Raw genomic sequence first — 12,426 nt, 5'->3', positions numbered from 1 at the left:
TAAAATAGTATTACCTGTATCATTTCCTTCTTTATGATTATAAACATAAAGAAAACAGAAGACACTTAAGAACTGACTGTCATCCATTAAGATTCATAAGTGAACAATAGCATATTTGCCAGACCACATTCCAATCTTTTTCATAGAATACAAATAGTTTGGCATAGCAGTAGTTGTTTGGTAAGTACAGTATCTGTAGTTCATAGACACAAAACACATCCATAAGCAAAAAGCCTGCTGGTGAATGCCAAGTTATGGTAGACCCTCCTAGAGAAGTACATGTATACAGCTCTGTGGCAAACAATTTTCAGGAAATACAGATGAGAACATTTTTAAATTGAACAAAATAAGTCATTTCTTGCAAATATAAATACAAGTGTATAAGAAAAATGATAGTATTTATTTCTTGTTTTTGCATAGCTGGCAATGTTTCCAATTAAGCACAGAGACCAAAGATAATTTCCATGAAGTGCATAATGCTTCAAAAAAAGCAATATAAAACATCAAAAAGCAGATGTTAGTGTACTACAGGAAGATTTACTTTCTTCCATAAACAAGAGGATAATCATACATATGTAATATATAAGATTCATTGCCATTATCACATATATGGCAAACATATCAGCTAAGCTTTCACAAGCTACTTACCAGTACTGAACATTTTTTTGTCTATTTCTAAAATTCTGCGTGTGTTAAATTACAAAACCAAAAGTTTTTAGGTAATACATCTCAAGGAAGTATCTGATAAGAAACATTATGTGGTGCATTCGCTACCTTTCTGCTTGTAGAATCAAAGTAACTGTTCCTTCTTTCAGGTCAAAGATAAGTGGTGTATTCCAGTTATTTGTGCTGCAAGAAAACCAAGTTCATCATTTGTTAAATCCACCGTCTTCATGTATCATTGTAAATACAAAGCTGAATTCACCATGTAAAGCACACACATTTTACTCGTTTAACATTTCTGCAAAGGAAGATTTTGAAAAGGAAAACAGCATGCAAGAAGTCAAGTAACATTGACAACCATGCAGTGTGATCCAGTAACGCTTGTGCCTTCAGTTTTGCATCCCTTCACACAAGCAGTGGTCTGAGTGGAAAGCAAAATCCCATTTATATGGAACAAGAATATATTAAAAAATATTTCTGAATTGCAGCTCAACTCTCTTACAGTGATCTGGAGTCAGCATGGAGCCCCTCCCCTGCGTGCCCTGTTACACACTGGAGTACTGTTAACATGACTTATCTCACTGCTCAGTTACTTTAGGAGCAAACTTCAGATTTCAGCATAAGAAACAGAATACAATATTCTTAAAACATCATGTAGGATTAAATCATTCCTACTCTATTCCAAAATAACTGGCATGCCAGAAGCAGTATTCAAAGAAGACAGTGGATGGAGTCACCCAACTGGGGCAAACATGCTTGCATCCAGCCAGCACTACTGCTGCCTCCACCTCAAAGAGTAGAACTTTCTGTAACAACACATACAGACAGTGCACCAACAAGAGGCTGAAGGAAAGGATGGCAGGAGGAGTGCAACTATACTCTCCTTTTCTGATGATGATTCTAGATAGAATACTTCAATTAGTTTCCAAAAGAAAGTTGCTGCTGCTTTCTTACAAGGGTTAAATAAACTCAAAAAGGCTTTGTGAATATGTATTACTTACGAAAATACATAACACTGAAGAGAAGTTGAAACAACCAAATGCCCATAGTTCAAAGAGGCCTTAATAACTCTGTCACGGAACTCCAGCAAATCAACTGCATCATTGATAACATTGTGCACCTGATGAAGAAAAATCTGGGGTTGAATACAATGGCGATAGGCAGCACTAATGCTTGAAGAATAAAAACTATTCAAGAGTCGGATGGACCTCCTTAAATTTAAGAAGTAATTAATGCTTAATTGGAATACAGAAGGTATAAGAAAAATGTCAGACATGAAGCTCTGGCGATTGAGGTTGTCCAAATGTCCCCATTTTAAGGCTCACTGTTAGCTGATTACCTTAACAATTTGAAATGAGATACTTCAGTGACCCCATAAAAATCCCATTCAAATAACTCAGCAATATCCAAGATTTGGACAAAGATATGCTGCCGAGATACTAGATAGCTCTACTTAATGTATTTTAACACTACCACATTCTGAAGGAAGAGAGATTTAGTCATGGACTGTCATTCTCAGGCTGTGTCTGCCACTTATGTGGAAGTCTGCCCAAATGACAGTGTTTGAAGCAAACCAGTTTGTAACCAAGACAGATTTTTGAGCTCAAAGATTTGAGGCATCTAGAATGTAAGGATTTCACCTGGATTTCCTCTATTTTGTAACTGATTGCAAAACAAAGATGGATCTCAATTATTATGGAAGTCTAGCAACCATTTGCAAGACATATTAATTACTTTGTCCACCACAGGGATACATCCATAATTAACTTTGCTATTGTAACAATGACAAAAGAAAGCAGTTAGAAGCTTTCGTAAGCAATGTTTTCCACTGTAAATATATAGGAATCAAATACATTCAGAAGAAAATAATAAATTAAGATGTTAATCTTGGATCAGCATTAGCTATCCTTCCTCAGTTGTTTGCATATTCAAACTCCCTGGAGTTATTAGCAGAGCCCATCTGTTACGAGTCGATGTCTGGGAATGAAAGAAGAAATATGAATTTTTACCTGCTAATTTGTCTTCTGTGTTCCCAGACACTGACTCATATTATCCCACCCACCGGACACAACTGTAACACAGCATTCCTGTTGTTACAACTTCTCCCAATTACATAGTCAACATTAAAGACTCAAGACACGAAAACATTTAAGGGCCTAATTAGGAATTTAGGAACTTGACTTTGATACTGAAAAGGCTGGCTTGGTATCTAATGCCAAATGTGCAATTTGGAAAGTTTGTAAGATGGAAATCTTATATTACCCCACTGTCCAGAACGAATGTTGTGAGTCAGTGTCTGGGAACACAGAGAACAAATTAGAAGGTAAAATTCATATTTTTGTATTAATTCACAGATATTTGGTAACCTAAATGTGGATTCAGGCCAAGATTTTTCAAAGGAAGGATCCTAAACCTAAGCTCCAGAAACCACATGTAGGGCCTGCTGTGATTCCAGCAGGGCTGGGACTTGGCAGCTCCCCCGGAGGCCAAAGCCCAGTGCTCAGCCCCCAAGGGCTGGAAGCACCACGTAGGTACCTGATGCATGTTATATGATATACAACACATTTCTGCAGGTTTGGAAGACCTGAATTTAGGCTGTAATACTATACGTGGTGCAGGAAAGCACATTACAACTCTTTGCAGCCATAGCCAGCAAGTAAATTGATCTGGAAATGCACCGAGACAGCAACGTTCATCATAGCCTCATAATCAACAGGGATACAGGAAATCTTCCTAAATGAGCAGCTCCAACAACTGCTGGATGCAGGTAAGGCAAAGAACGCTCCTCTATATTGTCTGTACTTGATGCAGTCTCATCTTTGCTGACAGTGCCTGTAATTCTATTGGTTTTGGCCAATGTATTGTTTTCTGCATAAACATTTTCTTTGCACTTGAAGTTACCTCTCTCATGTAAGCAGCTCCTCACTGCTGTGCATTATTCTGGAGGATAAAGTACTTCTGAGCCATGTACTTCTGGTTCATCAGGTGGTATGACCTTTTGCACGAGGCTATTTTATGATAATCAGTAATGGATAATCAATAACACTCATTACTTGAAGACTGAAAACTCAAATCTCTTAATAAAAAAAAGGCCTTAGAAAGTTGCTACTCTGACTGCACAGTGTTGTTTAGGTTACCTGCATGGTTCTTCTCTTAATCAACGTAATTTCAAAGTTCTTCCACTCCCAGCGTTGCTCCACAACATGGGCAAAAATGACGTGTCCATTCCCACAAGCTCCAGCCAGCTGAGTGCCATCCACAGACCAAGCAATATTAAATATGCTGCCAGTGTTTGGCTTCTCTAAAGCATAGGACCACTTGTAAAGAGAGAGAAAAGAATTCTTCATTTTTTTCTGTACTTCTTGGATGTAACTTATTGTAATAAACAGAGTATTGTTAATATTTATAAAGAAACATATCAGTGAGATAAATTTTATTACAATTTTAACAAGCAAATCAAGGAGATTAGATTTCTTCAATTAGATTGCTTGAAAAGCAGGGACACAGAAAGGAAAGCCATTAGGTAGGGCAAAAATCAAGAATGTCCAATCACAATGTAACTAAATACATCATGATTGTCTAATCATGATGTAACTAAAGTGCATCTAGTTCTTCATAAACATGGATGGTTACTACACTAACCATCTACTACACCAACTATTCATCTAAGTGGATGTACTTAGAAACAATTACAATGGTACAGCAGTCTTAAACATCTGCATTCTGTTTCTGCTGCAGAGGCAGGAGCGGCCGTGCCCAGGCAGCATGGGGCAGCTGCTGCTCCTGCACACAGAGCTGCCAGGCTCCTATTGCTGCTCACTGTGCTCCCAGCACGGTGTGACATTGGTGGATTGAGAAAAGCACTGGAAGTGATGCTATGCACCCCCCTCCTAACACAAAAAAGATGCTGGATGCCTTGCCCACTTCTTTTCTCTAGGCTCTTATTGTTATTTTATAGGTGAAGGATGTATTAAAATTTCCAGTTGCTATGCTTGCAACAACAAGAAATTGAAACATGACTGCAAGCAAAGTAGTGACATCTGGCCGAGCCTTGGAGAGAAGCAGAGAAGCTTACATTTCATACTGACCGTAATTTTATTCCTTTTCCACATTTATGTTTCCTTCAATGAAAACCCTTATTCAGAAGTTCCCCCAGCCTTATGTGCAAAGCTCCTCTCAAGTTTAGGTGGGTCCACATCCACCAATACATTCTTGTCAAAAATGAGAAGAATTTTCAGACCAAGACCCTTTTTTCCTGTTCCTTGCATCTCAGCAATACGAGTCATCCCAAATCTGAGAACAAGCACTTCCCTGAAAGTGGATGACTAAAATGAAATAACCTTTTATGGACTTCTGGGATTTAAAGCGGAGCTCAAAAATGAGATGCAAACCTCAACTATAACTTCTTCAGAACTGTTCAACAGAATAGTTTAAAAAGCAGTTAGCTTTTGAAAAGCTACCTGAATATTCAAGTGCATTTGAAACCTGAAGAATCAAACCATTAAAAAAAAAACATGTGATTGAAATTAAATGTAGCCATTGGATTCTCATGACTTTCAGATACACGATATTATACCAAAGGGGAGACAGCTGGAAGAAAACGCTCACCTAATGTTTCTACCACGCTTCTTGTTCTGATTTCTTTTGCAGTACACATCAGACCAAAGAAATATGAAGTCCTTCATGCAAAGCCTTCATATGATTTATATGAAATGATATCACAAAAATCATATTAAAATAAAGGTGTCAGACTCCAACTTTCAATAGCCGGGAAACGCAACGGAATGAAATTCAAGCTCCCCATTGTGCTAACCATGTGCAGCACACTATATAAGATGACCTCCTCAGTTAGGGCTCTTCCACTGCCTATACGCATGAAAGTGAGTGAAAGACAATGTCAGTACTGACTGACTTTCCAATTGCAAGCACTCAATTTCAAGGCTTCAGCTTCCATGCCTCTTGGCTTGGACACACCATTCACTGCAATTGGAGAAGGTAACTATGTTGGTTTTGCTTTTTTTTTTTTTTTTTTTTTTTTTTTAAGAAAAGAGTGTAACCCACTTTTCTGTCTCAGTGAGATGAACTCTGTATGTAACGCTCCATAGCGATCAAGGGCATGCCACTAACTTGTGTCTGACATCCTCACATTGGGAAGGAGTGAGGTGCAGAGCTGTAGGACAAGTGATCACAACAAGCACACTCACAGAATGCCCCACATCTGAGACATCTCACAGCTGGCCACAGGTGATCGAGCTGAGCACAGTTTGAGGAAGCAAAGTTTCAAAGTTGGATATTAGGGTCTTCCCAAACAGACAAGGTTTTTTCCTAAGGTAATTTATGTTAGATCAAGGCAGCAAGCCATCAACCGACCACCAAATAAGGATGCCAGAAGAATCTGCCTTTAGCGATACTTCCTTAAGCACAGCAGATGCACTGCAACTCTGACAGAGGGTTCTGCAATTTGTTTTTTCAGGTATTTTAAATACTTAGTAACGTATTTCCAGATGGTAACCTAACACACACAAATACTTTTAAATATAAAACAATTAAAGTTTTATTTTCCATTTCTTTCTGAAAGCTCCTGGTATAACTCAGGCTACCCCAACGACTTGTACTCCCTGAGGATGTCTGATACATCTATTGTGCACACAAAATGCTGCCATAACTAGACATAATTCATCTCTCCACTTACAAGATAGAAACAACATCTAGAAACTGAAATAGCCGTTATGCACCTCTTCAATATACTGAGTTCTTTTGAAAATCAGGGTATGAACATGACTGTATGAACGACTGTATGAATGCTGTACCAACATCAGTCAAAGGGCTGCAATATTACACTTTGCTATTACTGCTTGGCTTATACTCTTCCTGTGCCATAATTAATTCTTTGCTGAATTCAATAAACTACCTCAAGAACAAAAAGGGAAGTCAGAGAAGTTGGATTTTTAAAAATACATTACATAAATATCTAAAAGCAGTAATTTAAGCTTCCCTGTTCTGGTTACACAATGTACTGAAAGAGATGAAGCACTGCAGCCATTGCCTGTTGCCTGACTTCCAGAAATGGAAACTGAGATGTGGGTCAAACAGCTTTAATGAGCAGCCCAGAGAACTCCACGTCCCAGGAACAAGGACAGCCTTTCCAATGTCAAATATTGATTACTCGGGACCTGATACAAAGGATCTAGTTAGTTATTATTTCTGGATGGAACACAAATTAAGAACAGTTATCCACATAATACCACTGAATAAATACTTCAAAAAGAAATGCAATGAAAAAAAAAGAGCCGTTTCTCACATTTTAAATGATTAACAATAATACTCATGTCAGCTGTGGATGGTTACCTGCTCCCAGCTGGTCTCTGCTCTCTTCCATTACAAGTGTAATGGAAGGCAAATCTAATCTTGTAAGATTATAACAATCAATTATCCAAAGCAAATCTATATTTAGGTGCATTAGAAATATCTGAACGTGAATACATATACAGAACCAGCTTGTGGGAAATGTGTATGTCTGTCTATGTATGACTCCACACTTTTTATATTGAGTATAAAATATAAAGTTTATTATACCAAACCCCACCATTATTAGGCCTTCAAGTCCCACCACACAGGAACCCACAAAAGATTCTACAAAGCAGACGCAGCATGCACAGCAGGTGCTAAGGAAATCCCGTGCTACGTGTGAATACACAGCACCTGTGCTGCTGAAACACACAACTAAGAAGGGCTCCTGGTGCCTCTGCAAACATTTTGTGGACTTGACTCTGGTAATTAATGTGAATTACCAAGAACTGACTGAGCCACCACCTCCAGGGGAGGTATTCAGCTGCTTTCCAACAATTCTCCTGGAATCCAAGCACACTTATAATTATTAGAGCCCAGGAGAACTAAAAATAGGATGATAAACTGTCCCGTATAAATTCTTAACCTTAGAAAATGAAACATTGATTTAATTCTTTAAATAGATGATTACTTCCATAGATGATCCACATGTTTTCATTTTCTTCCAGAAGTCACATTAGCCAATTCTAATAAATTAAAATATGTCAGCTTGGAAAGAATTGGTCAGCAACATAACTCCATGGGAAACATATCTGTAATATTTTTTTCTTTTATTGAGCTACAAAGAATTCAGAATCACGACTGTTAATAAAGGTGGATGAAACAGAGACAGTGCAGAAAAAGCCCTTATTTTGTTACACTGCCAAATGCATATCTCTGTGAAGCAAGGCTAAAACTAAATGTAATGAGATCAAAGCTCATAGTAACTCTATTGAAAACAGATTTGCTGGGATTTCCAGTACTGTAGTGCAGTTCAGTTCTAAGCAGTATGAAAACACATGCATGGTATATAGCTACTTTCAAAATCTCACCATCTTTTTTGTATTAGTCTAATATCTAATGTTAATACAAAGGATATATGATAAAACGAAATCTGCAAAATGTCCTGAATTTAAATCATGGCTTTAATGAGAAAAATTATTGCCAAAGCTTCTTTGTGAATATTTGTAACACTGGGGTTTTAAAATCCTTAGATGCTTTTTCTTCTTATTTGTCAATAGTTTACAACACAAAGAAAAGGGAACACTGCTAACTATTTAACATCTGACCAATCCTGGACATGGACTCTCATTATATTTAAGTCTGTCTTATTGGGAAAAGGATGAGAAGACAGAGCTCCATGTTTTTAGCCATAGCACCATACTCGCATTTGTTTCCAATGCAGTGAGGCGTAGCTGTCACACTTGTAGAACTTTTTCCTTTATTTTCTATAGATATTGAACAATATTCCCTAAATTTTATTCCAGTGTTTTTATCTATTATCCTTCTACAGTCTCTGAAGCACTTGGGACACAACCAGTCCTTGGAGTGGATGGGTAGGGTCCATTTCCTACGACACGACGTGGGAGCGGAACGGAGGAGGAGGAAGCTAGTGAATTTGTCATTCTTACCATCTCTTGCTGTGTAAATATTTTGACCTGATCAGTAATGGCAAGGGAAGCATGCAGAACCACAGGAAATAGCTTACGTAAAGGAACTTTTTCAGCTCTGCCCTCCATCCAAGTGATTAGACTCTGAAAAGCCATGAACACCAGGAAGGTTCAAGTCCATCCATCAACGCACCCGGCATTACATTTCAGTATTTTTTAAATTAATCTTAGTAATCTGTACAGGATTTGTGATGACAGACAATAGAGCAGACAACAAATTCCAACAGTCAATACCAAGCAAATTTTGTTTGGTATTCTGTATGATAGCCATAAGCATTTCTTTTAGATAAATAACGCTAACAAGAGGCAAAGGTGATTTTTTAAAAGAAGTAAAATTGTTCTAGGAGTTGCTATTCCATTTTTAGTTTTCTTTTCTTAACGTACAGCTGCCAGAACAAAGTATCCAGGAAGAAAGAAAAGAATAGGAAAAAAGAACATACGCTAACAGAATTTAATTTAATTATGTCCCCAAACTGAACACATATGCTAGAGAAGAGTTAATGATATATATATCGCCTGATGGCTCCCCGAGGAGCAATTTGCCAATACAGCTCCATTACATCAGACATAATAAAAATGTCTATGTTGACCAGTAAAAGCCAGGTCTGGTTCTCTTCAAACTCCATCACTCTGGTGGTATGTGAATCATTCTTCCATTTCCCTCAGTATTAGCACAGCTAGCTCTTTAGTAACTATTTATATTTAATGTCAGGAAAGAAACTTTCATTAAAAATCACGACTTTTGAAGATAACAAATGATCGTGGCTAGCAGCTGAACACAGAAAAGCATCTGGCACCAGCTACTGTACATGGCTTTGCTTCTTTAAGAGCTGAGTAGTAAAGCAGGTAAAAGAACCCTTAACTTTATGAAAAAATAAACCTATCTACATTAAAATTTTAAATAAATTCCACAAGTCCATTCAATATTAAGTACTGATTAAAAATTACTAGTTTTCAGTTAGCGGGAGTCTCAACTGTACTTACAATAAATTAGATTACATAATGACTAGCAAGAGAAACAGTAATGCCCTGGGGATCAGAAACAAAAGCTGTTTGCTACAAAACAGCACACATGACAGCAGAAAAAACTCCAGCATTTTTCTTCCTTTTCCACTACATCAGTCTTTGCCACTTTTAAACTTAAATCTGTATTGAGTGCAAAATGCAATTTAAATTGTTGGCATCACCCCCACAAGAGCATATTTATTTCAGTTTACCACTTGCTGATGTAGCTCAGTAATCCCAGTACTCAGAAGGGAGGCAGAAAGCAGTTGTGGAAGAGGAGAGCATGGTTTCAAGTGCTGTTCTAGAAAGAATACCAATAGTAACAGCTAGTCTGGTTGTTTAAAGCATTGCATTACACAGTGTAGTCCCACACAAATACAATTACACTAGTATAAATATACCTTGCTCAGCTGCATCAAGCAAAATATGCTATACATATATAAACACTCCTACAACAGCATACATACACACACACACACACAGGGAGATGGGAAGGTCACAGAGTAGGTTACTCCTTTAATTGCATTTTAAATGGAATTGCACAGAATATTAAATACAGAAAAAGATCAATTAAAATTGGGTGTGCTCTAAATGATCACAGCCTACATCAAGGAATACTGCTGAATCCAGATTCAGTACACAAAGTGAATGATGAAGACTGAGACCTTAACCTGCACAACTGTTCTTATATAAGGACTTTTCTTCAAGAGTCTAAAGCTAGCTGAGATGTGTCATTCCTCTTCATGGAGAAGAAAAACCTAGCATACTGAGGACACCATAAATTATCACAGCAAACACTGTTTTCCGAAGCTGAGCAAAAGAACAACAAATGCAACAGCAAAAGAGGTAGAGAATGGGTCAATGAAAGTCCCAAACCAGCAATGTTTGATGCAATCCGAGTCTGAACAAAAAAGCTGCAGAACCACAGGAAATCCACAGAGACAATCAGGTCAATCTGTGCTCTGGGCTAACTTACTTAGAATACCAGTGAAGGCAGATGAAACCACATTAATTATAATTGAAGAAGAAGTTGAAAAAAATAAAATACTTGGTCAGCAATAGCAAACAGAGTAAAGCTGCGAGTTGGGAGAAAAAAAATATATTATTTTTTAAGACAGAAAAACGGAAGCATCTCCATTAGCTGCCTTCCTTCTATCAGAGGTATTTTAAAGTTAGGAAGTAATAGAGAAGTTCAGATGAGAAGACAGAAGTATGTCCTTAGCTAGAATAACTGTCCTGTCCATCCTTCAGAAACATTCCCTTAGCTCCTCTTTTAATACTGCTTTTGCCTTATAGTTTCTAATGTGCCTATCAACTCTTATTATTCTTTCAAGGAAAAAAAAAAATGCAGAGGAATTTTTCTTCCTGTATTATTTTCCCCATGGCCATTGTTCTTCTATCTGCTTGTTTAAGACAGGTTATAGTCACACAGCCCTTGCTTGTTATGGTTAATAGCTGCTTTTTATGCTTGTAAATGCTTACTGTGTTTTTTGTAATTTTTAAAGAAAAAAGCCACAAAAGCTATGAAAATAAAAAGCACAGAAGAAGTGTAATGTCCTGAAAGACAGTATTATCTGAAGAAATTGTACCTGCTCAGAACAGATTCAGAAGTGCATCTGGGCAGATCAAGAAGAGAGATACAGATACAGCCAGCAGAAAGGTGTTAGAAGTCAAAACTGGTTTCTGCTAATAAAAATACTTGCCTGTACACGTAGATCCTCAGGAATATTTACTGTATTATCAAACAACTTGCAGAGTTCCACATCTGCTGTTTCTCAGAGCTGTTACTTACCCCAGTTTTATCACATAGACGTAAAGTATGGAAAGATCCCACAGCAAATAATTCTCCATCCCCAGACCAGGCAACAGATGTTATTGGATACTCATGGGGCTGTGAGCTGTACAGTAGATGCCCGTAACTGTCCCAAACCTTTAAAAAAATAATTCTATCTATAAAACCGTATTTTGGGCACACCTATAGAGCTATCACTTCCCCTCACAATTACAAAAGCTACAAAAATACAAAAATCCAAGTTACTTGAGTGCATTTTGTGTAACTGGAAAAAAAAAATCACACGTCACAGTTCACTTTTCATTGAAGGCCGTTCCCAATCAATATTGCTTAGTGTAATGCAACAGACATTGCTTCACTGCTATGGCAAATATTACATTACTGTGTATAAAATGTTTTGAAATAATGGGAGTGTTTCCTGCACTTCACTGTAAGCTGGAAATATAACCACGAGATTTATTTTATTTGTACTTGTTTCCCAAAAATGCAAGGCACCTCTTCAAACGTCTAAACCAAGGACATTTTCTCACTGATTGTAACTAAAAGGCAGGCAATGAACAGAGCAAAGCCATTGGACTTCAACACTTTGATGGATATGGTCTTTTTTTCACTTAATATTCGTACATGTTTTTACCACAGTCTTTGGACATTCAGAGAGTGACAGAACCAATATATCACACAATTAAAAGTTCCTACCTAAGGGAAGAAACACAATACATGCTTTCCATTTTGGATATGAAGTATTCTAACTACACAATTTCCTAAGGGATTCACTGACGCTCCTGTAACAGAAAACAGTGGCTTTATCTCCTCTAATTTTAAGTGTCATTACTTTTCTCAGTGTGTGTCACAGCTTCTAATATTTCGAGCATTCATTCCTACATTTCTACTTATTTTCCTTTAGAAGTTTCTTTCAATTGCATTTTGACAATTTTTATTCTGTCATTTTTCTAATTTTATGCCACTAGA

General features: G+C 37.4%; 1 protein-coding gene across 2 annotated transcripts in view; it reads right to left on the bottom strand.

The window, feature by feature from the left end:
• IFT80 (intraflagellar transport 80) overlaps positions 1-12,426 on the bottom strand; it is a 42,839-nt gene that overhangs the window by 11,873 nt on the left and 18,540 nt on the right. For both annotated transcript variants that reach the window (XM_015291771.4, XM_046898728.1), the window contains 4 exons: positions 11,458-11,595; positions 3,801-3,980; positions 1,665-1,783; positions 775-849 (listed from right to left, as the gene is read on the bottom strand). In XM_015291771.4, the coding sequence (XP_015147257.1) occupies positions 775-849; positions 1,665-1,783; positions 3,801-3,980; positions 11,458-11,595 (512 nt within the window). The remainder of the gene's footprint in view (positions 1-774; positions 850-1,664; positions 1,784-3,800; positions 3,981-11,457; positions 11,596-12,426) is intronic.

The sequence above is a fragment of the Gallus gallus genome, chromosome 9 (assembly GCF_016699485.2).
Source record: "Gallus gallus isolate bGalGal1 chromosome 9, bGalGal1.mat.broiler.GRCg7b, whole genome shotgun sequence".
NCBI lineage: Eukaryota > Metazoa > Chordata > Aves > Galliformes > Phasianidae > Gallus > Gallus gallus.
This window is presented reverse-complemented; position numbering and strand designations above follow the sequence as displayed.